The 25,046-nt window shown below is 39.5% G+C and overlaps 2 protein-coding genes and 1 pseudogene across 2 annotated transcripts in view; 2 read left to right on the top strand and 1 right to left on the bottom strand.

The window, feature by feature from the left end:
* Positions 1-2,205: 2,205 nt before the first annotated feature.
* Positions 2,206-8,785, top strand: TIC22-III (Tic22-like family protein). The gene is made up of 7 exons (XM_008796433.5): positions 2,206-2,901; positions 5,100-5,174; positions 7,540-7,596; positions 7,951-8,010; positions 8,090-8,170; positions 8,259-8,294; positions 8,374-8,785. Exons 1-7 carry the CDS (start codon positions 2,383-2,385, stop codon positions 8,461-8,463), a joined length of 918 nt encoding a protein of 305 aa, XP_008794655.2. The 5' UTR covers positions 2,206-2,382; the 3' UTR covers positions 8,464-8,785.
* Positions 8,786-8,886: 101 nt separating this feature from the next.
* LOC149751592 (uncharacterized) lies at positions 8,887-12,248 on the top strand (annotated as a pseudogene).
* A 1,790-nt stretch (positions 12,249-14,038) lies between these two features.
* Positions 14,039-25,046, bottom strand: part of LOC103710616 (putative acyl-activating enzyme 16, chloroplastic) — a 47,400-nt gene continuing 36,392 nt past the window's right edge. The window contains exons 16-17 of the mRNA XM_089926078.1: positions 14,536-14,593; positions 14,039-14,435 (exon numbers count right to left, since the gene is read on the bottom strand). Coding sequence (XP_089782204.1) covers positions 14,331-14,435; positions 14,536-14,593 — 163 coding nt within the window. The 3' untranslated portion in view covers positions 14,039-14,330. The remainder of the gene's footprint in view (positions 14,436-14,535; positions 14,594-25,046) is intronic.

The following is a 25,046-nucleotide window of genomic DNA, read 5'->3' on the forward strand; positions in this document are numbered from 1 at the left end:
CCGACCTGACCTATTTGCAGCCCTATATAGGAATGGTTGAATGTGACAAATAAATTTATCTTCAAGTAAGCTTGTCTTGACAAGCCAGCGCGGGGAACTAGATTAGTCATATTTAAATTCTTACTATTGATTATATTTTGATAAGGAAATGGAAAGATATGCAGCCACATTATACATGAGCAATGTTTAGGTACTCATGTCACATTTGGTACATTCTTATAAGTATATTTTGGAAGTTAAATGGTATATGATATCACATAACCTATACATGATTCAAAACCTATCATGACTGGCTAATCAACCCACTGATTGATTATCTTCACATTACATGCAACCAAAATATATCAACTCAAACTGATGTGGAATTTGTCTAATTCTGTGTAAGGGTATGGATCCTTATATAGAACAGGCTCACCACTTTTTCAAATAGTTAAAAAGATAAGACAATCACTTTCCATGATCATGTAGGTAGCTTTTATATTATCAGCAATGCGAAGAGTCTTCTTCATAGAGTTTACTTCAGCAACCAAGGAAGAGTCCATCAACAAGTTCCTTCCAATAATGCTTGTGCCATCAGCCTTTTCATTAGGGTATGTTTGGCTAATCCTACAAGATTAGTGGGACTAGGTAAGCAAAAACGCATCAACATGATGCCCCCCTCCCCCTCCTCCTCCCCCTCTAATCTTTCTTATTTTCTTTTCTTGCTTTCTGGAGCCTCTTCATCTCCCTTATCATCGCTATTTCTCTATGGTTATTCTTGCAAGATTACCCAAATAGGTCATTCATGTTGATTTTAACCCATGATGCATATGATAGTTCTCATCAGACCCAATTGGATCTTTGATGTGATATATGCCTTAGGGAGGTCGAGATTCCAGGACGGAGCCGTATGAGACAAGAGTCTCATGTACGGTTCCTTTGAGAAGGGTGTGATACCACCACCTATCAGGCACGACGAGCGGTCCACAGAGCTACATCCCTACTCACCTGGTCCATGCACATCGCTCTCTCCAGGAGGTTGGCCGCCTATTCTAGATCTTCCCATTTCCAAGAAGATCCCGGGCTCGATCCGGTTTAGTATCTCGTTGCATGGCGATCCTTCGATAGCAGGCTAGTTCAATTCTGTTGGAGTTGCAGTCATTAGGCGAAAAATGAAATAAACCAGTAAGCTCTTTTTGGGTAAGAAAGTTATCAAACTAGTTCAAGTGTGAGTTGCCAGTCATCCAATTTTGTTCTCTCTGCTGCTTTGCCTTTCGAGAGGGGGGGGGGGGGGGAATATAGTATTCTTAATAAAGTAGAAGTGCAGTTCCTATATTTCTTGTGCGTACCTGTGAGGACCCGTGCGGGTACCAATTGAAGTATTTTGAAATGAACTGAAGAAAAAATAGAAAAAAAAACTTGCTAATTTCTTTTTTAATACAACCGCCGACTCTATCTGATATTTCTCTGAAGTACGAGTTCTATAAAAAGGTATTAAACCCATGGATCTATTTTCTATTTTTGTCTAATAATTTAGAACTCGGATCTATAAGGAAAGGAATATCGAAATAGAATAAGGGTCCTTTTAGAATAAAAATGAAAAAAAAAGAAGAAAGCCCAATGCTGCCATTAGCCAACTCTTTTTCATCATCTTATTATAGATTCCATTTTGTCACCAAATATACAGTGTTATGTCCATTTAATTTGTGGATGATGCTGTAACATTTTGTGAACTTTTTTTTTTTTGCTAAAACAGGTGGTATCATACATAACGTGTACAGATACAACCAAAAAAACCAAAATGCAAGACATCACGGAAAGCACTAAACAACTCTGCCTTGCCCATCCATATATGGGCTCCTGAATGGTTAGCAACAAAGAAGGCCACCCAATCCACAGCCCCATTCGTCTCACGAAATACATATTTCGTTTGAATGACCATTCCATCACGAACTAAGTCCCTAGTGTCCCTCAATAACAGATGGTAGTCGCCGACTCCCCCTGACATTTGCAGAATCTATCCATTAATCGTCGCGGAGTCACCCTTCAAAAGGATCCTCCTCGCCTGCAGAGCATGCCTGATATAATACAATCTAGACCAAATTGCTCTCAACTTTGCCCCAAGCACTGAGATGCCAAACAACTGAAATTCTCCGATAGCAATCATTCTCGAATCTGGGCCTCTAACAATGTCCGTTTAATTCTCGTTTTGCAGCCAAAACTATCATATCATATCATATTTCGTGGTCGCAGCACAGCGAAACCTTGTCCTTTTTTTTTGGGCCTCGGGCGCGTATCCCGTTGGGCCGAAACCAAAACCATCTCTCGGCTTGAAGGAGCTCATGCTGCTTCCCTCTCTCGCAGCTTCTTCTTCCAAACTCGCAGCCTCTCTCTCCTCCCAAAATGTCCTTCCCCTGGCTTAAACCCCATCCCAAAACCCCAATCGAACCAAAATCCCACCCCACAAACCCCTTCCTCCCCTTCCAAACTCACCTCTCGGCCGTCCTCGCTTCCCTCTCCAACTCCAATCCCCTCAAAACCCACCTCGATTCCGCCTTCGAATCCCTCGGCAACGCCCTACAATCTGGCCTCTTCCGCCTCGCCGCCCTCTCGGATCCCATCCGGAGCCCCGCGTGGGCCCGGGTGACGCCGCCGCCGTCCTTCGCCGGAGGTGGCCCGGCCCGCCGGTTCGACCTTGCCATGTCGACGGAGACCATCGAGGAGCGCCTCGCCGGGGTGCCCGTCTACGCCCTCAGCAACTCGGCGGAGGAGTTCGTTTTGGTGGCCGGCGTCGGTAGCGGGAAGTCTCTGGGTTTGTTCTGCTTCAAGAAGGAGGACGCCGAGGCTCTCTTGGACCAGATGAGGTCGATGAACCGGGACATGCGGCAGGGTTCCAAGGTTGTCGCTCTTGCTCTCAATAAGGTGAGGAAAATTCTTGGAATTTAGAGTCGAAATGGCATAAATTCTTTGTCCAGTTGAATGACTCTCTATAAATTTGATTCCTTGCACTTTATCGTAATGTTTTCGACAGAATATCCATTGGGTGATGACAACTAGTTGCTAGAAATTGTTGAATTTGATTTGAGTCCGATAGATTTTGAATACATTCGATAATTTTTCTGTAGATTTAGATGTTAATCTTGCTGTTATCTATAGTCTACATGGTGCTCATCTGTCTCCACGTGTGGGAAATTTTATTTTATTCCACTCCAAAAAGAGTTTTTTCCCTCTCCGTCTGCCCCATTTTTCCATAGCATGGTACTTAGAATACATGGCTTTAGATGTTGTTGTGTATATGAACTGATATTTCTCTCTATGATAAAAAGTAAATTATTTCACTTTCTATAGATCTGTGATCAAGAATCTTTGATTTTAATTAAATTTTGCCGTGCAAGGACTGCATGCAAGGACCGCATGTTATCCATAATGACGTTATTGTTTCTGTTGATCTTCTTTCTTTTCCATGCCTCTGCTTTGTTCTATGGTGTAGTATCTTTGACATTAGCTGCAGAGGAAGCATCAGGTAATAATTCAGATGTTCATTCTTCCAACTTTGGGTGGTCCATGTTTTGTCTTTTCCTTTTAAAATTGAAAAGATGGTTGGGGACAAGGCTTGACGGTTTGGGTTGTTTTTTTTCTTTTTTTTTTTTAAATTTTGTTTTTAAGGCTGAAAGAGTGTTGAATTGGACACACCTGAGCTGCTACAAAGCAGTTGAGAATAATACATGGCTTCTTTTGGAGCAAGTGATTTCAGCTATTACTTAGACATACTAATAGTTCATCTACTAGACCTCACTCGTCTCCTTAACATTAAATATAGGGTTGAAACTGGTAACATCAGGTGATAAAGTTGAGGGATGAAACTTTCTAAGTAAAATGTTGATGTCCAGGAGTTAGATAGAGTTATGTTGCATTTGAATCTGGAGTAGCTCATTCAAAGCTGGTTCTCTCATCCTCTTCTGAATATCATGTAAATTCTTGCATAAGATATGACTTACAATTACTGAAATGCTATATCACACACAAAGCATTCCAAATAAGATATGTTATATTGTTATGATTTTCTTCTAACTTTGAGAGAGAGAATGCTCATTGCTTAAAACTAGTCCTTATTTTATCCTGTGTTAGAGCATTCTCATGATTTTGAGTGCTGATCATCTCCAAGGTCAATAATCAACATGTGGAGATGACTTCGTTGTTGTATTCCATCTACATGAACAGAAATTCTCATAATTCTTTTCCACCAAGTTTCTCAGATAATTGATGCAGAATAAATGTTTACTTTTTGCTAATCCTAACAGTGAATCCATTGAGAGTAAGACTTTCTTTATTGATGATAATTGGTTCACTTTGTATCTGCTGATTTCCTCTGGATCATGTAAAAGTGAAATTACAAGCCTTAATAATATCTCATGGTTGAAATCCATGAGGCTGTGGAGAAGATGGATCATGTGAACCTTGTCCGGGAAGCTCAGTGTTGTCAAGAATTCTTACCTAAGCAACTCCTGTGCTAGAAGTTACCAACTTATGCAATGATCTCAATTATACAAGAAAGGGAATCATCCTTGCATGATACTTGCTGAAATGGAGTTTTTATGAGTTCTAGAAGAAGGTATTTTAGTTGCGTAATGGATTTAGTTTTTAGATTTCAGACCTTTTACGATTGGGTTGTCAATTATTTATACCATATATATCATTGGAGTCCCTGATAATAATCACGAAGCCTTTGTGACTTAAAGCATGCCCTTTCAAGAAGAAAACTACTATTTCTTTTCATGTCCTCCCCTGTCCTCAACAACAATAGCCTCTCCTTTGTCCTTAAATCAACCCATGCATCACACCTTCCCAATACTATGAGATTTAAAATGTAATATAAGTAGTAGTTTTGGAGCTTTTCTGTATTGAATGTTCTATGTCTATACACATCCTAAGTTCTTGCTACTGTTTTTTATGTCCTACACAAGAAAAAGCTCGATAAACTGATATGATTTATTGTCCTTCGCAATCTGGATAGATCCCTTGTCTGTATTCTTTTCACCTATTTTCCATTTTCCAATATGTTTGCTTTTGTCTGATAACCAATTAAACCTTTGGTTAATCTTACTCAAATATGACTGCAGGTTTTCCAGCTTAAGGTTGATGGAGTTGCCTTCCGGTTCATTCCAGATTCACATCAGGTGGCAAATGCTGTTAAGGTGAGAGCTCTGGTGATCTTGTAGCAATAGCATTTGCAGAACATATTTTTTCCCGACGTAAAAGATGAGCTATCATTGTCCTAATAAAAAATCATTGCTTTGCTTTGGTAATAATGCATTAGCCCCTCCATGAAGCTCAACAATCTGATATGAAAAGAATAACACCCTACAATTGCATCCGATAGTCTTGATATCAGATATGGTGGTTTGTGGTATACATCTATTCCAATTTACTCTTAGTGGAAGTCGAAGATCTGTGAAAGAGCAACTGCATTACTTCTCTTACATTATTTGGAAAAAGAAGGCCTGTAGTCCAAGGATGTCAAGAATTTCTGGTTAAGTTGAAGAGTCTGTTTAACTGCCAGCTTACCTTCATGAACTCTGGAATCCTGAACTTTGCTCGTTGACACGATCAGGCAAATTTCGGGCATGATATCTGTACTTAGTGAATGACAACTAATATGCCCATATTGAATCTTGCAAGAAACACAGGGGCCTCTGAGCATAGCAAACCGGACAAAAGCTTTTGGCTCCATTCATTTAGGGGCTCTTTTTCTTCAAGCTGATTGATCATATATCAGACTTGGGCTTGTTGTAGTGGCAATTAGCTTATATTTAGTTTTTTGATTTATTTATTCTTTTATGATTTTCACAACAATGCGAGTCCAAAAGATTATGTCCAAGTTAGTTTGTAGTTAGCAGTATGCTTAAAATCATTCCTGTAGATAAATTCTGTGCATGCTAAATCACTCTATTGATCAAGTTACAACCTAGTATACCTTGAGAAAATTTAACTTGTCTTTCAATATGAGCCAATACTTTAAAAGAATTACTCCTGAACTCCTTGCCAAGACAACATTGGGAAAGAGAGAGACATGGTCATAAAATCCAAAAAAACAAGTTGGTATGTGAAGATAACTATCTTACTAATTGCATAGCTTAAGGCATTAAGCACATGAATCATGATATGAGGAAGCAACAGCTATCTTCAAGTCAAAATTATAACCTAAAGAGCAAAGCGGAATATAATTGTTAACTTGACTAACACACTAGCTTAAAAAAACTGAAGAAAAGTTTTTTTTTTTTCAAATTGGTCCCTGTAATCTTCTGTATTTGCATATTATTCCCCATCTTCTTTATATTTGCATACAAATCTCTGCAAACTGCTCCTGTGTAAACTAGTCCTTCCCGCTAGTGTCCCATGACGAGCCTTGGTTAAGGTTAAGTAGAGTTGGAAAAGGATGGAAATGCTCTTACATTTGGGCTCCAGTGAATAGGATCCAAGACTTCCCCACTATCTTCTCCTTGTTCTCCCAAACCACATTCCTAACCTCAATTCTCACTGGTGTTCTCACTGCCACCTCCCCAGATACTCTTGCCATCGCTGACTCCGCCACCTTTTCTGACAAAGGAGTCAGGTAGAGGTGGATGCTTAGTGCTTGGTAAAATCTGGTGGGAAAATACTATTAGTCCTTATCAAAGAGTACTTCCACAGATTTCTTCATATGTTTGTTGTATGGGAATCACACGCTGCAAGAGCACTTTTAGCGGTCTCGAACTCAACCGGTCTGCCCCTGGTTAGGTTTCAATAAGATTTTAATTATATGGGTCTGATATAGACTTTAAAACAAAATTTGGATCATTTACACTCTTCCTCTAGGTGGTTCTGTTCCATTTTAATGCTACAAGGTATAATATGAAGGTTTACGATATGCACCCAATTGTTAAATCAAAATAACAAGTATGCTCATGCTGGAAATAAGAACGGAGCAACAACTTGTCCTTATGTGAGATGGACTAATATTTTATATGGTATCTGAACTTAAGCCAAAAGCTACCTTTTCTAGCCTATCAGAGAACAAATCCTTAAGCTTATGCTTATCCAAGTAGCATGGTTACATTGATGTTAGCAAACAGTTAATTTTTTGTGGGAGGCACTTGTTTACCTTAAAATCTGTAAAAGAACTTCCTATAAGCAATGCCATGGACACCCTAACCAAAACTTAAAATACATACTTGCATAAGCTGGGTGACAATGGAAAAAATGAAAGTAACATGAATTGGTAATCTTTCACTTGGTCATACATTCTTGCTCTCCTTTTTTTTTTGGGCGGTGTGGGGGTGCGTGTTGGGGGGGGGGGGGGGGGGGGTGTAGGGGATTTGTAGTTTTGGACTAAATGTTATCACTGACATTATTTTCTGCATATAATAAAAATATTCCAGTAGCTGCTATACTTGGGAAAGTTGACATATTCGATGTTCCCTATTTTTTGAATTTAAAGAGCACTCTACTTTTGGCCTCTTAGATGCAGTCTTTATTTATATTTTTTTTAAATGAGCATGATTTCTTGATTTCACTTAACAGGTGAAGGAAAAGGCCGGGGGTTCTGTAGATGGTTTCCCTGGAGTTCCAGTTTTTCAGGTTCTAATCTTATTTTACCAATATCTTGTGAATATTATTAACCTGTAGTGGATGCTTTACTTGATATCTATCATTACACCTATGTATCTTGAGAATTTTGTTGTTGCAAGTGATTTATACATATGTGCTCTTCCAGGCCTTGTGTCATGCATGTATGGATGTGCTATGTTTACCAACTCTTATTTGGTTTTCTGGTTGATGTATCTAGAATCCTGTAATTTTGTACTCCTTGCAAATATTTGTTACCGATTTGAGTAAAGCACATAAATGCTGGGCGAATTGTATATTTTCTTGCATGCATCTTTAACCTAATTCTTTGGGATAAAGCTAACAATATTCCTCTGGGTAATTCAGTCAAAGAGTCTGGTCTTAAGGAGTGGGAACAAGAGATACCGCCCATTTTTCTTCAGAAAGGTCAAGAAATAGTAAATTTATTATGTTTTCCCAATGTTAAATTTGTTTTGGGAGTCTAAATTTTATTACTTCAATGAAGGAGGACCTAGAAGAGTCACTGTTTAGAGCTTCACGCCAACAGAATAAGTTAAATCCTGCCTTAAGGATGGGCGACATTCAGGTAAAGCATCAGGTACCTCTTCACTTGTTTGTGATTGAAAGGAATTTTAAGGCTTAGCTTATTACAGTCTATTATTTTTTCTTCTTAGGTTTGTGTCCTGGAGGAAATTATCAACACTATGAAGGTATCTCCTTTGACATGCACTTTTGGCAAATACGGAACTTGTTGAAGAATATGCTGCGGCTTACCAATACATTTTGCAGGGAAGCTCTGCGTCAAAGTGGGATGATGTTGTGTTTATCCCACCAGGTTTCGATATCTCAATTGGTGTTCGGGAAACAGCTCTTGGATAGGCAAGTTTTTGGGACTTGGACAATGCATTGTTGACTTGCTAGCCAAGTCCTCAGCTGTTTTTTAATGAGTTGTTGGGCTCAGCGAGCTTACGAGATTATCTCACATGTAATTGGTCCACCAGATTAATATGAGTGCGCCCACAAGAATTCTGATAGTTTGTCCATCACAATTTTGTGAGATATGATGTAATGTTCCTCCTTCTGCACCATCAGTAGTTGTCCATGAAGATAACAAGACCATGTATTATTATCAAAAGTCAAAATTCTTATTTAAGGATATATTTCCGTGCTCGTGTTTAGCGAGCTTGAGAATTCACATTCATTCACTTGAATTGAACTTGTGCTCATGTCTAGCATTCTGATGTTCTTGTTATTATATTCTTTTTTGTCACATTAGCCAGGCATTCTAAACTGATGGCAAGCATGGCAAACAGGTTCCCAACCTTGATGGAATCGTGTTAAACGTATCGGTCGAAGCTTATTTGTTCTCATCAGTCGCTGGATTTTAATTCATTGAAGTTGCATATTCTAATGCTAGACGAATCAATTTGCTGGTTATTCATTGCTCCTTCAAGGGAATACTATCAGCCAGTTCATTTCTTAAAAATCCCACATCATGTCATGAGCATGACAAGGACCGAGATTCAGCTGAGAGGAAGTAAGGGAAGTGAAGTGGGAGGAATAAGGGAAGCTGTTGATTCCATAATACTAAAATTTCAGGATGCCACATATCTCTTTACTAACAAGACTCTGGCATCTTGTCTATGGGTGCCCTTGAGGACTCCACTCCCACATCATCAGCCATTTGGGTAACCCCTCCATGATACCATAAGAACTAAACTTAGCAAATCAGCAATTTTTGTTATGCTGGATTTTGTACATTGTTGAAATGATTATAAACTTTTTCGGTGCCTCCCACGCACCAACGCCCAAACCACCTCTAACTGTAGTGAAGGCCCTTGCATGAGTTTTTTAGAGATACTTTTATTTGCAAATTGTTTACCTTGTTTGCAAATTGTTTACCATGATGCCACAGAACCAGGGAGGAAATCCAGGCTGATGCGGCATGTGTGGATTTGAGGATCCGTTCTCCTACATTTATGAGTTGGGATGCAAGATCGTCCCCCTGTAAGTTCTCTAATCTATAAGTAGCCAGACAGATTATTACAGCAGCCTCTGTAAGAACACTTGTCTTGCAAAAGTTGTCATGCTTGGAGATTTAAGCATGTTAAGGGGAGAAGGGATAAAGATGCAACTAGTAGGAAGACAGTTGAATTTATTTTATAAATTTTATTCTTTATTATATTTTTACTCCATCAATAATTCTTCAGTGCATGTCTTTATATCCAGAACAGGTGGTACCTTCTTAATGCATCTACGCAAATCTAAATTATTATCATGCTGTACCATCTCTATAATTTTGTATGCTTCCTCCATATTCATGTGACAGATTGGTTTATAGCTTGTTAGTTTGATAGAGCTATCATAGTTAGGGATCTTGATGACAAATATCTAATTTTAGAATAGCAGCAAGGTGCGACAGTTGACAGATAGAAAAGAATTTGATTTGAGGTCTAGTAGATGCTTTTGACTCGTGCCAGCATTGAAGGGTCTGATAAGGACTGAAGCTAAGGAAACCTGTAATATAAATCTCAAATTGCTGAATTTGATATGGTTAGTGTGAGAAGATTTATGCCCAACTTCAAATAAAATGGGACATTGTACAGAAACAAAAAGAAGATGGAGTCAGACTGATTCCATGCCTATGTTTAGGGTTGAAAAAGAATCAAATATGGATCATATGCTGGCATATCCATATTTATTCAGTGGGTATTCGTACAGATATGGGAAGTAAAGGGATACTAGATTTTTTTTTTTAATATTTATTTTAGACAGATATAAATTGGATATTAATCATGTCCATGTTTGTTCTAAATAGGTACGGATATAATGTTAAATATCATTTAGGATACAGAAATGAAGGAGTTGCATTGCATTATTTGGCAACAACTTGAGCAAGTGTATATGTGAAAGCATGAATTAGATCATAAAATCCAGATATATATCTCTTCTCAGAGAAGAAGAACAACAAGAACCTTGTTTGGAGATTTCAGATAATTAAAAGCCCTGTTGGTGGTCATCATGAATGCGTGCTCATCAATGTCAATCTTAGAGGAGTCCCTATGCACACTTTCAATTAAAAAGGGTTTATTTTTTTTCATGAATATGTAAAGTATCTGGATATCCGAATCTAAAAATCTTGAAAAAAAAAGGATATTTAAATCTGAATGCAGAAAAACTTAGAATCTGTATCTGTATCTATATCTAGCAAATTTTTTCTCTTTTTATCCCTGTGCCGTATATATTCTCTATATCTGAACGAGACCTGATATGGATTTGAATTAAGACAAGATCTGATTTTAACGGACCCACTTTCAGCCATGTTATTGTGTCTGCTACTGATGATGTCAAGTGATTCAGTCTGCAGATATTAGTCCTATTCTGATTCAGAAGGGAAGAACTTGGATCAGTATCTGACTTTCAGGGCTCGTTTGGTTCGCGGGAAAAGAAGGGGGGAAAGTGTGGTCAACGGGAAAGTAATGAGATGCCTCTTGTTTGGTTGGAGTTTTCAAAGGAGAGAGAAGGGAAAATTGAATTCTCATGGGAATATGATTCCCACATTTCATGGGAAAGTCTTTTCCATGAGAAACATGGGAAAGTTACTTTCCCATGAGGCAGGAATTACTCCATTTTTACTTTTTCCCAAAAAGTCCCTTCAGCATTAAAGAAGCATTAAAGAGACATTAAAAACCTAATTTTTATGAAGGGCATAATAGGAATTATACATAACTTTCCTAGGAAAGTGGATGGCCAACCAAACATAAGCACTTTGGAAATTTGTCACTTTCCCATGGTCAACCAAACATGCCAAAAGTACTCTCCTAGGCATCCTTTTCCTAGGAATTTGTTTTCCAGGAATCATATTCCTAGAAGGGAAAATGCTTCCCGCGAACCAAACGAGCCCTCAATTCAAACATGGGTTTATATGCTGGTCTAACTATTGATAATGAAAATACTTATGATTCGCCAAACTCTTTGCTCTGTAAATGACGACTAGCTAAAACTAGCAATTTTCTTTAAGGAATTTCTATTCCCTATGTTCAAGCTATCGACATGGATTGATGAGATTGATCTTTAATTAAAAGAATGGAAAGAACTACTTCTCAGTTGCATGAAAGTCTGTAATCTCTCAGGCTCTGCTGTGGACAGGGCTAGCAACAAGAGTATCGGATCCTTCCTTCATTATGCATTCACTAGTAGATACAAGGAGATATTAAGCAAGTCACATGGTGCATCTGCTGCGACGGTTCTCCCACATTCTTGACACGTCTTACAAAGGAAGAATTCCAATGTGAGCTTCTGTTCTTTGAACGAGTGTCTGAGTTTATTTCCTAATCATTGATTCGACAGTGATATTTTGATTATTTTTTTTTTGTTTTTTTGCCTGTTGGAAGTGTTGGAAGCTGCTCGGTCTTCAATGTTAGCATTCGAAAAATGGCGGCTAGGTGGAACAAGATTAGAGAAGGCATCTATTCTTGGTAGGAAAAGGAAGACAACCATACCAACTCGCCCATCGACTCCATGACTAAGTTTGAGAAACTGACAGTTCCCTATGCTACTGTTTCCTGGAAGGGTTCGTCATTCTTGAATAATGAGAGCAGAACAATGAGCTTTTAGTGCTTGTTGTGATGCAAAGTAAGTTTAAACTGGCTTATTGTGGTTTCTGGATGCAGTCGCAATGTATGTTACTCAAGTAAGACAATCCAAGTAAGATCAAATACCATAGTAGGCCCAGCATATTTTTTTACATAAAAATGTGAAGGCATGTGTTGGTTGTTTGTGATGAAATTTTACGTAATGGTGTCTCGGTTGGACAGGTGAGCAATTTTTAGCATTCAGCTTTCAACCATAATAGCACGCATTTAGATGTCTTATGAATGCATCCAAAGCTACTTGAGTCTACTTAGTGTAGTTACTTTGTTCCCTATCTCCGCTTGCAGGATCCTGAAAAAGAGAACTTCGCTCCCACCGAGCTGAAACAATATGCCAATGGTGGTAATAACCAAACCATCAGTTTTTTCGGTTTTTTGTTACTGAGACATTTTTCTTTTGTTGCCAATTGGATAGATCAAACGCTAGGTCAGATAGAAGATTATATCTTTTTGAACAAAAGGCCACCTCAAATGACTCTTGATAAAAGTAACATCATGTTGCAGCTGGGGGTTTGGGAGACTTGAAAGCCTCACTGAAGCAACAAAATGGTACAATTAGATTGACAGGATAACAAACACAACATCCTACTAAATTGGACTGTTAATATTATAGAGAAATATCCTAGTTCAACTAGAAATCCCCAAAAACTCAGCAAGAAACTAGTGTAGCCCATCCAGTTGGAAGTTCTACATGCAACAATCCATGAACCTGGAGATCCAAAAGCACCAATCAATGTACATAAGTAGAAGTCAACTATCACAATAGGAATATAGATTTTACATAGATGCCTAATCACCCATGCATATCTCTCTTAAAAACATTCAGATAGCAGCAAAGAAATTCCTATACCTTCATCCCGAAGCTTGGTCCAATTGCATCGGTAGGCCGAAAACATCCTACCAAGAGGTAATACGACAATCTCAATTATTTCAAAATGTCCATAGACAACTTTAAAGGTTACTTGAACTGAAGTTGAAAAAAAAAATATTCTCATTCATGGAAAACACCCCAACAGATCAATACACTATCCATCAGGGGCATCTGTCAAGTGCATTGGAAACCCTTCCCTCCCGAGCAAGAGTTCATACACATCTTTTTTTGATAAGAAAGGAAGAGCATAATTATTAATATCTATCGAACGTTGAAACATACAAGGATTAGAGACAGTAGAAACAAAGGATAACAACTCATGAGGAGAACTTTTTCAGTCCACAAGGAACTGGAGCAGAAATGCGGCCTTTAGACAACCGATCTACGGCTTGATTTGTTTCTCTGTAGATGTGCCGAACTTTGAAAGATCTGGCATGTTGAAGAAGGATACAGTCTTTCAAGACTTGAGTTTGACTTATCAGATGGCTTTTTGAGCCAATTAATAACAACTGAAGAGTCTTATTTCACTTCACTGTCCAGCAAAGCCCCAAGGGAGAAAGTAGCACTTAAGCCTTCCCAGACAGCACGGAACTCAGCAGAGACAGCAGGGTAGCTAAATCTACAGCCAGAATGGGAGGAAAAAAGTTGAAAGCGCCAGAGAAATTAAGTTTGGAGGCAGAATCTGGCAGGCATGTCCTAGAAAAGAAGAAAGAGGTTGAAGAAGAAAGCTTCAACCCAAAAATATTTTGGTTTCCAAACTAGTAGAGAATAGGATTCCAGTCTAGCCAGGGTCCACGATGATAGTAGAACCTTCCAAGTTCATAAATATTTTGGCTACACATATTGCTAAACGTTGACATATATAAGTAATGCACTTGAGTCCTAGAATCACAAGTCTAATGCCATCAAAAATTACCATGTGTCAGTCAAGTGCCAAACACAAGTTCTTCCATATGTCATAAAATTTATCTCTAAGAATGTGTGATCAAAAAATCTTATAAGATGATATTATTACACAAAACCTGATCCACTCCATCGGTGAAGAAACCTAATTTCCCTTTCAGTAAATCAGGCTACCGGCCAAATCATTTAATTGAAGCCCAATAGCGGTGGTCCTTGAACCCTTCTGGGTGGAAAACATTCATCGTGTCTACTACCGAAAATATATACAGATATATTTCAAACTTCCAATTTTCACATAGTAAAATAAACTAGAAGAGCTTCTATGCATTTTCTACTTTGTAGAGGTCTGTGATCTGTTCACTGTATTTAGCAGCCACTTTGTCCCTTCGCACTTTCATGGTTGCAGTCATTAAGCCATTATCAATCTGAAGTCAAAAGGGAATTAGTCAAGATATTCCATCGTCTCATAGAAATAATAATAAATCTAAGAGGAAAATTGAGACCAAGGACATTGATGATGTTTACCGTGAATGGCTCATCCACTATCAGTATAGGTCCAATTTGGAAAGAGCAACCCGCAGTCCTGTGATACAACAGTATTAGCTAGTTCAATTTCTACTAATCAGTTGTATCACATTTGTAAAAGAAGAATCGTGGAGAGAAAACTGCTGAGATATCTAATTCTTAGCTGAAAGCTCAGTAAGGCATGCAAATATTGTTCCGGAAGAAGTGCTGATTGATTTTCCTAGCCTTCTGGAATAATTGGCAAGTTTTAGTTTGCAAAATTTCATGTCACACTGGCCTATGATTTGTTGTAGCCGGTGGCATGTAGCCAAACTATGCATGAGCTGTACTATTAAGAATCTTTATTATCATATAAATCGATTTAACTACATTTTGTTTATAACATGGCATCATGAGGAACTTAAAGAGTGGTGATAGTCAGTAACAAGAATTTAATACTAGAAAATAAATAAAATGTAACTGCCATTTGACTTGAGGAGAACTTCAAAATGTTTAATTTTTTTAACAATCATAAGAACCTCATTACTACAGGCAAGCATGTGACTGATAATATGGCACAGTACAGAATGATATCAATAATGTTGCTCTAGCACTTGAAAAATATTTTTGTTCTTGCAAAAAGAACTACGAAGCATATAAAACCAAATCATAGGGAAGCATGATGTCTGTCAAAAACAATAATGATTTTGCAGTTTGATAAGCCACTTGTATACTATACTATTTGCATATAAAGGAAAATGTTAAGGGGCAGTATGTTGTTATTGGCAATATCCCAGCTAATGCATGGTGACTTGGTCCAAAATTTGGGGGACATGAAAGCATAAGGATTCAAGAATCCGTAAGAAAAGTTATATAAGGAATTGACCAAAGAGGGCACAGGGTCAGCCATCAGCCTAAGTAGAGACAGAATCAGGTGCCAAAACAGATTTAAGATATATAACAAAAATAGAAAATGAATGGATTTGGCAACAACCTGAGATCAAAATTCAAATATGTGAAGAAACTCTAATGTTGATCAGTGCATTTATCCTTGCAATATTTATGCTTGACCTAGATAATCGGGAAGGAGAAAGATCAAAATATGCTCTTCTGATGATATGTTATTGCAGCATACTATATAATTGGGTAAACTGATTTGAGTGGAGGAATCAAAGATATGGACACCTCAAATACATGATCCAGATGAGATGGTGCAACTGATATAGCTGATCTTTAAAATCTTTAGAATATGAGATGTGGTGGAATTAAAGATCTAGGATTAAGTGGCTGCAGGTCAAAACTGCTTTTTCACAGATTGATGATCATCACAAGACATCTAAACAGAGTCACTCCAACCACGAATCAGACCGAAGGTTGAGCAGACTGATATCCAGGAGATCAAGACACTTGTTTGAGACCACTGCAGAACCAGGTCGCAGGATGCTGGCGAAACAGTCCCCATATCCCTTCCAACCATTCCTAGTTTTTTGAATGCCACTGAGCAGGATGAGCTGGCACCCAAGGTCAATCTAAAGAACATAGTGTAGCGGTCAGCTCCCTGGCGTTTGACAAGGTGCGGAGGACCAGTGGGTTCCTACCCAGTTTCTGCAAGGCATGGTGGAGGATAATTAAGCAGGATGTTGTTAAGGCTATGACTCATTTCTTCTCCAAGAGCAAGATGCCAAAATGGAAGCCTATTGTTATGATTCCGAAGAGGAGTGACCCTCAAGAAATAGCCATTACTAAGCCTCTGCAACACAATCTAAACAAAATGACTATGAAAATATTGGCTCAAAGGTTAAGAGTTGTACTAGGGCACCTCACTAGTGATGAATAGACAGCCTTCATACCAAGCAGGAGCAGTATTGACAATATCATGATCATCCAGGAGGCAATACACTCACTCCAACATTGTTCTCCCTCCATGCCACTTATGGTGATTAAGCAGAACACGAAGCGAGAGCACATAACAGGATGAAGTCGAATGACATCAGCACTTTAGATTCCTAGAGGTTTGGAGTCCTTGGGTAACCAAGTGTATTAAAGATAAATATTGTCTCGTGCTTGTGAGTGGAACTCCAACCAAGTGTTTTCCTTCATCTATGGGACTCTAACAAAGATGGCCCCTCTATCCTTTTATTTTATATTAATTAAAATACACATATTATGTAGAGTTCTAAAAGGAGGCTCAAGAGAAGCAACTTGAAGGCTATAGGCTGCAGAAGGTCTCAGCTTCCACATCCCATCTTTATGCATAAAATTGTTTGCTGATATATAAGGCAAGACAAGTCAGAAGGATTATTTGACTTTCAAGAGGGAGATGGGCGCTTATTGACTCCAGTCCAAGTATTTGTTGAACTTAAATAAATCTAGTGTTGTGTTAAGATCTTGGATCAATGATGACATTGCTTCTTAGCTTGTAGCTTGTTTGAGGGTTCAACAATCATCCAACATCGTTCCTATTTGGAAGTACGCTTAATTGATATAAAGATGCACCTACAAACTTCCATTTCTCGGAGGATAAAATTCTTTAGTGGTTAGACTCCTAGAAGGGGCAATACCTAGCCTTCCTTAGACTTTTGACTTGTGATTGAATAAGTGCAATTGGCAATTCCTATCGTTATCTTCACCAATTACTAGATGTAGCTGAAATTTGTTCGATTTCCAAATCAATATGCCAGTCTTTCTTACAGGGGCAAGAGCTTAACAGAAGGAACTTTTATCTTTCTTTCTTGAGTGGAGAATATCCCAAACTTGGAGAGAGGCCAACCGTGCGGCGGATTTCCTTGCTAGCTACTTCCCCTCGGAGAATTCATTTTGAAAAAACCCTAATGCATGGGGATGACCTGCCCCCGAATCTCAGGGATATTCTAGCTGAAGACAAGTTATTTGCTAGCTTGGGAAGCAATTTGCCAACTTGGGAAGCAATTTGCCATCCAAAGGTTGGGTTACATTAGTTTTGTGGTGTTGTTATATGGTCAGACAAGCTAATTCTCTAGCCAGATAACATATGGTGCAAAACAACTATGAGCAAGTATGACTTTCAAGGAGAATGGACCAATTACAGATCACTAAGGGTGTGCTCTTCAATTTGGAAAACTAAAGGCAGCTTCTATCATTTATGCTCGTGAGAACAATCTAGATAAACCAATGGTCATGGAAATGTGCAGGTCCATCTAGAAAGGCCATACCGGACTCCAACTCTAGCTCATTGAGCATGGAAAATTAGAGTCCACCCAAGTGTCTAGTGGTTGGCAGGTGGTCAGGCTGTCATACTCTCCAACCTTGTCCTGCAAGGAATATGGGCAACCTAACTGCTCAAGGTGCGAGGCAGATTGTGATAACCTCAAGCATGCCTAGTTTTTACACCCAATAACTACAAGGTGTATAAGTGATTTGAGGAGCCGAAGCCAATCGTAACACCTATATTCAAAGTCTGTCGTACCGTTCAGTACGAAGCGTACCATACTGTATCGGAAGAAAACCGGTACAAAACATCCCTTCAAGTCGGTACAAGCCCCGTACCGCCTATACCGCACGTACCGAGGCGTACCAACATGTATCAAGGCGTACCGAGATAAAAATTGAGAAAATAAGAAAGCTGTTTCGGCATAGAGGTGTACTATACCATATCTTACCATACCGAACTGAACCGATAAGGTACCAATATATTACCCGCTACCAAGATTGTGGACCTTGCCTATATCACATTATGGCTTGACAAACATTCTCATAATAGCTAACTCAACAAGTCCAAGCTTTCAATTACAAGCTAGAGTTGGCTATGTGATGTGGTTGGTCTTGAGAAACATGAATTAGAAGTTGTTCCATAGCTATTGTTAAATCCCAAACTAGCTTCTTAAGATGGCTCTCTTTGTGCCTAGGAGTTTGCGCCATCAACATTGTCATCCCAATTTTTTATTAAGGTTAGTCGTTTCTCAGGTATTACACACCCTTGCAAGCATCATTTCCCATAAACTTTGCTCGTTGGATACCCCTCCAACCAAGATAGGCTAACACTAATCTCAACAACATGGTGAAGAGATGTTGTTGGAGTCGGACATGCCATTAGGGATGGCACTGGGAAATTGCTGCAGGCAAGAGCTATTCCTCTTCCTACCACCTCTACATCCCTTGTTGAACTCAAAGGGTCTTGGAAAGGCATCTGGAATATGGTCGAACAGTTGCAACACGGCAATGCGTAGAAGGGACATTGGCACCACTACCAATTGGCTCAAAGGAAATAGGCCATCTAGCCACCCTGATTTAATAGGTATCATGGATTTTTAGCATGCAGATGTTCTTATTTTACTTCCTATGTATTGGGAGGAAAATTAGGTGTTGATTCTTTTGCCAATCCCCAACCACCGCTCTCACTTGAAGACAAAAGATCAAATTCGATTCACAAAGATCGGCTCTTGGAGGTCAAATTGGTTAGAATTTGCATTGGGATCATAATTTCTCGAATAAATTTCTTCTAAGGGTTCAAGCAAATGCTCAGGATGCTTTTTTACTAGGAATTAGTATGACAGTTCTCTCTCTAGGTATTAGGGGCTCATCACTTTTTTTAAACCAAAAAAAGATGCCTCACATGCTGGTGAAGAAAATCTCAAAGATGCATCGATGATTGCCAAACCATCTCATACTAGGCCGTTTGGGCTTACCAAATTGGATCAACTAGTATGTGCCATTACTATACCGAACTGGTCGCTGGCCAGTACAATGCCCGATACCAGTTCAGCAAATGCATTATAAGAGTTTATAGCTTATCTCAAGGGTATTATGCATTATCAACTTAGATAAGAAAAGATCATCACAATAGTCCTTTGATATACAATAGGTCTAATATTTTTTGTGGATAATGGTCAAAAATGCTAATTCATTTAAGTTGTTGTTTGGTCGTGTTTGCTATATATCCACTCCCATGTTTGTAATAAAACCTAAACACATATAGTAATCCAATTTTTTAGTTTTCATAAATAGAAATTAAAAATTTCCAAAAAATTCTAGTACCACAAATTTTTGCTTCCAACTTTTCCATTTGGATATTTTGCTTATAAAGCTACAACCACCCCTTGCAGGCCACTGCAAATGCCACCAACTAGACTTGAAAAGGCTTGGCTTGGCCCATGGGACTCACCCACCTAATAGGAAGGCCTAAGCAAAGATTTTTGGTCCGTTGGGCTGGTCTAGGTTTGCTATATCTGCTCCCATGTTTTTAATAAAACCCCAAAACACATGTATAGTCCTATTATTTTTTTAGCTTTTATAATAGAAAAATAAAAAGTTTCGAAAATTCTAGTAGCACAAAAAAAATTGTTTCCAAGTGTTCCATTTTGAATATTTTGCTTAGTAAGCTACAACCACCCTAGCAAGCCACTACCAACCCCACCAATTAGACTTGGAAAAAATTATGCTTGGCTCAGTTGATGCGACTCACCAGGCCCAATTTTAGGAAGGCCTAACTGCCTAAGCAAAGACTTCTAGTCCATTGGTTGTGCTAGGCCTAGAACTTGTGACCTGATTAAATTTTGGCTCAAGTCCAGTTAGCTAAAAAAGACACAAGCCTAGCCCAACTAGTGTAAATTTAGAAAAATAAATAAATATAATATTAAATATGACAAGTTTACAACTACTATTCTTAAAATATGCATTTTTATATTTTCACATATCAAATTCTTAATTCCATTTCTTCCTCCATCACAGCATCATCCTACCTCGTCTCCATCACAGCATCATCCTACCTCATCTCCATCATAATCACCTTGCTCGCCTATGCCAACCCCTCCCCTTGCCTCTCCTTGCACCAACACGTCATCCCTAACTGCTGCAAGCAATCTTGCTAATATTGCTTGCCTTTTCCACCCTCCTCCCTTCTTTTCAGTGATGAGTAATTGAGGAAGGGAACATATCAATGTGCCTTGTATTGAGCAGGTTAGTCTAATATCTAGATTGAAAGGGGCGTGCCAAGCTTGGATTGAAGAATTAAAGCCAAGTTAGGCTCAGGCAAGGATCTAGCTCTTTGATATTGTGCTTAGGTCCCAGCCTAAATCCAACCCAATTTGATTGATGAATAGGTCTACCACCAATCTCGAGGATGAGGCTGGGATCTTCTAGTAGAGGAGGCATTATTGCTACTTGATAGATGGTTGTTGAAGCTTAATTACAATCACAATTTATCAACATTAATTCTCTTTACTTTGATATTTTTAGTTAAAAGTATTATTATAGATAAAGTTCAATTTAACCAAGGAACATCACATTCAGCTTAATATCAATAAATTACTTCATATAAAAGTCAAACTTTCAAGTTTCAACAATTATTAGAATTCCACTTTATGTCCTTTTCCCAATTTTTGGTTTTTTTCCTCTCAACCAACTAGCAAAGTCTAGATACATGTTCAGGTCCAGACGACAAAACTTGGTGGAAGCGACAACTTGATGAGATGTTGATTATCTAGTTTTGGCTTAGAAGCTTGGTTCTCTCTTCAAAAAATCTGCTTATATTTGTAGTAGATTGGTGCTTCAAATTGGAAGTCAAGAATATAATATGGTTTTCCATGTAAAGAATACTTCTCATCTATCGCTGGCACCACATCTGCTGACTAGTCACTGGTGTATGAAAAGCCATCATAGATACTCCATTGGAAGTTGAAACCGAAGTGCTGGTTGGCAAGACTACTATTTCTCAAGGAATGCTGAACCGACCCATACCGGCCGGTTCAACCCATACCGAACCGGTCCGGTTCGGCTTTAAAAAAAAAGTACCGGCCTGTACCGACTAGGCCAAATTTTTTGCACTTTTGGAGGCCAAACCAGTGGTACCGGTTCGAACCGGTCCGAACTGGTACCGAAGGGTCCGGTGGCCGACCAGTACGCCTACCGGTTCAGCAATCCTTGCTATTTCCTTCCCTCAAAATCTCTATTTCCCACTTTGTGTGGGAGGGAAAGAAATTATTCAAAATCCAGGTTTTCCTTATGGCTATCAAAACCCGTAAAATAAAGTCTAACATAGAACCTTTATATGCCCAGTCTATTCAAAGACTAAGACATGAGACTTTTTATCTGTTAGATAATAAAAAAAAGGTTGATAAGGACCGATTCATATTATTATGAATGACTTTTCTAAAATTTAGCTTATTCCTTTATCCAAAAAATAAAAAAGATAAGTTTATTCTAGACCCTTTGCAAGAACCACTCATTATGATCATCATCATCCATGTCAAGGTTTTAAATACTGATACAAAAACCTATACCATTTTTTCATTGGAATAATATGGTATAGTACCCGATACCACAGCACATACCGATACATAACAGCTTCAAAAAAATAAAAACTATAAATACACACCGGTATGGCTGGTATTGAACCATCAGTACACACCAACACGGACTGGCATAGACCAATATGGCCAATAGGTAGAGGTACACATGGTTTCGGTATACTGGCACCCGCACTAGTGTCAGTTTCATGTTGGCATTATACAGTTTGAGTTGTACCTTCCAATTCAAGCAGTTTTTGAATCCATGATCTATGTTGCTTGATTGTCATTTTGGATCTAGTTCCAAACGGTATGTTCTAATTGCATGTTGGGCCAAACATTTTTGGAGAATCCCCCCTGACCATGTTTAAGTATGATCTAAGTATAGAAATGATCTTTACAGTGAGAAGGCATTATAGTTCTTTATAGATATGCTGCTTCAAAACTAGTGATGCAATTTAAGAATGGCCGATTTATTTTGGGTAGATCAAAATACTAGTTGGATCAAATCGATTGGCGACGATATATATCCATTTTGATTAATAATTTGACCTAGAAATGTGGGAAGATCATTATTTGCTGTATGGACCTAAAGCACCTGGCACCTAGTATCAGGTATATCCAACCATACTAGCAAGGCATCAATACAATAACAAGGTTCAATATGGCGTGGAGACCAGGTGGAACCAACCAATTTCACCCAGCCTTGTGTTGTACTGACATGTATCGCTTGATTTCAGGTGCTACCATAGCTAGGCATGAGGAAAAAAAAATTCTACATAAAATAATGTCATAATTGACAAATTTTTCTTTTGCTACTGAGATCTTGTACTTCTGCATTAATGTATTAATGACTCATAAAGCAATAGGTTTAGGATTATTATATGGATTAACTTGAAAAATATATCAACAATTACCATAAATTAGTCCTATCATTTTTCAAGGCAGAAAAATGAAGTAATAACCAAATAACAACTAACAAGAGTGCTAACATGTAAAATAAGAACATTGCTGCATCAAACCAAATAGTACAAAATACTAAGACACACTAATAATTTCCTTATATTGTATATTTGCATATTTGAGTAAAATAACATATAGACTAGCTGCAATTATAGATAAGCAAACTATAGTTATACATTATTGCCTATTAAGCATTAGCCAAGAGAAAACTATTTGTCAGAGGTTGTACAAAGCAAGGTCTGCCATACTGACCGTACCGACGTACCAGTGGGCACTGGTACTAGTATCGCACCGAACCGAACCGGATCATACCGACCCGATTCGGGAACAATGCGCGCGGCCCACAGCGCGCGAAACGCGTTTCCATGCATTCCCCTCGTTTCCCCACTTAAAATCGTAGCCCACAAACGTGTTTCCCTGCGTCGTTGATGAGGACCCCGCTCCGTCGAGCCAAATTCATGGCATGCCCGACGACTCTGCCGAGCATGACACTGACTACAGGCATGATCCAGGACAAATTCATTGCTTGGAGCTGCGCCAAGCCGTCGGCCAAGCACCTCATCAGCAATTCCGGCCCTGTGCAGGCCATGCCCAACGCCTAGCACCCACGCTCGCGCCCGCGCTCGGCAGCCAGCCCGCGCCCGAGTACACCCGGCCAAGCCAATTCACACTCGAGCGCATCCAATGAAGCCTATTCACACTTCGGTGCAAGTAAAGGGACCTGACCAATAGAACCGAGTCCATCAGCCGGTGCCCACCCGAATGCATTAGCCCACATCCAGCACACGGTCAGCAAATATGCCCAAAGGCCAAGACAAGTGGCAGCCATCCACCGGCCCTATAGTTCCCACAGGACTAGGAGACATCATTCCATCCGTGTGCCACATGGAAAGCATCAGGGGGGCTCGGCTAGAAGGCGCCAACAGGGCAGCCAAGTCCTTACCAAAGGAGTTGATACAGGTCCAGCAATCAAACCATGGAGGAGTCCCTGCCAAGCATGGATTCTTCCATGTCTACTCGATCCCGGAAAAGAAAGGGCCTGGATGCATTAGGCCATTGATCAGCCACCCATGCACATGCCACTTCAGCAATCCATGTGCATGGGCAAACAAGGACACTAGTGGACAACTAAGGAGCTGCAAAGGCTGCCAAAAGAAGACACCATCAACGCCCCATGTGTGCGTGCCACATCATCCATCCGCGCGCATGGGAGAATTCAAATAGGGAAGGATCCACGGGGTGCCAACCATGGGCAACTGCAAGATAAGGAAGGAAATCTTCATGCGCCCAAGAGCAACCGAAGGAGGGCTTCTTCTGCGCGTGACAAGTCAGCAATCCGTGGTGGAGGACACTTGTCGCAGCCTAAAAGAAGCACATGCCAAGGCCACCGCCGGCAGCAACCAACCAGCAAGATCACGCGGCCATGCCAACCACAAAACGCGTCCAAAGATTCCCCTTCTTTGCAGGATTTTTCAGCATGAAGCCCCCATTCCGAAAATGCCAACATCAGCGATCCGTGGAGGAGTCCTAGGACTCTTCCATAGCCATCTGATCCGAAAAAGCGAGGGCCCAAATTCAGCAGGCCAAAGATCAGCACCTCATGTGCGCGCGCCATGTCACCAATCCGCACACATGAGGAAACACAAACAAGGCAAGATCAGCAAGGCACCAACCAAAGGCAAGCGCAGAATAAAGAACGAGATCTCCTGCGGCCAAAGACAACAAGAGCAAACAAAAGGAGAATCCCCCATGTGCGTGACAAGTCACCGATCCATGGCCAAAGAGGACATCAGCCGGACACTTGTCAAAAGATGAATGGATCACGTGCTTCGGCCAACCAAGCGTGCGCCCAAAGGATCCAGCCTTCCATCTTAGAATTTTAGCATGTGACCCGCATTGGAGAAGTTTGAATTTGAATTTCCCATGCGGCTGATAAGAAAGTTTTTTAAATTTCAAATTATAGTCCGCCAGTAAGCCATGTGTGGCACGAGTCTTAGGTATATATAATAGAGCCTTAGGCCTTTTGTGAGGATATTTTTGATGATTGTATTTGCTCATTTGAGTTGTAAGTCCCTTAGAGAGTCGGCCACAAGGCTTGGGAAGCACTTGTGCCTATTTTCGGTTTAGGAGTTAGGCCTTAGACTTGGGCTAGAGTAGGATAAATCAATCCTCTCTAGATTGTATTAGGCTCGTATGGACCCTTTCCGTCCTTACTAGAGTTCTTGTTTGCGTTGTCTTTTGAAATTGAATCCATTGTTTTCTTCCCCATATCGTATGATTCTTCTTAACGGGCCCTTAGATAGAATC

The sequence above is a fragment of the Phoenix dactylifera genome, chromosome 11 (assembly GCF_051530095.1).
Source record: "Phoenix dactylifera cultivar Ajwa chromosome 11, Ajwa_hap1_PhDact_Kaust_v1.1, whole genome shotgun sequence".
Taxonomy (NCBI): Eukaryota; Viridiplantae; Streptophyta; class Magnoliopsida; order Arecales; family Arecaceae; genus Phoenix; species Phoenix dactylifera.

Coding starts and splice junctions, on each gene's coding strand:
- TIC22-III (XM_008796433.5), top strand. CDS start 2,383: ATGTCCTTCCCCTGGCTTAAACCCCATCCCAAAACCCCAATCGAACCA. Junction 8,011..8,089: donor GCCCATTTTTCTTCAGAAAG/GTCAAGAAATAG, acceptor ACTTCAATGAAG/GAGGACCTAGAAGAGTCACT. Junction 8,171..8,258: donor TAAGGATGGGCGACATTCAG/GTAAAGCATCAG, acceptor TTTTCTTCTTAG/GTTTGTGTCCTGGAGGAAAT.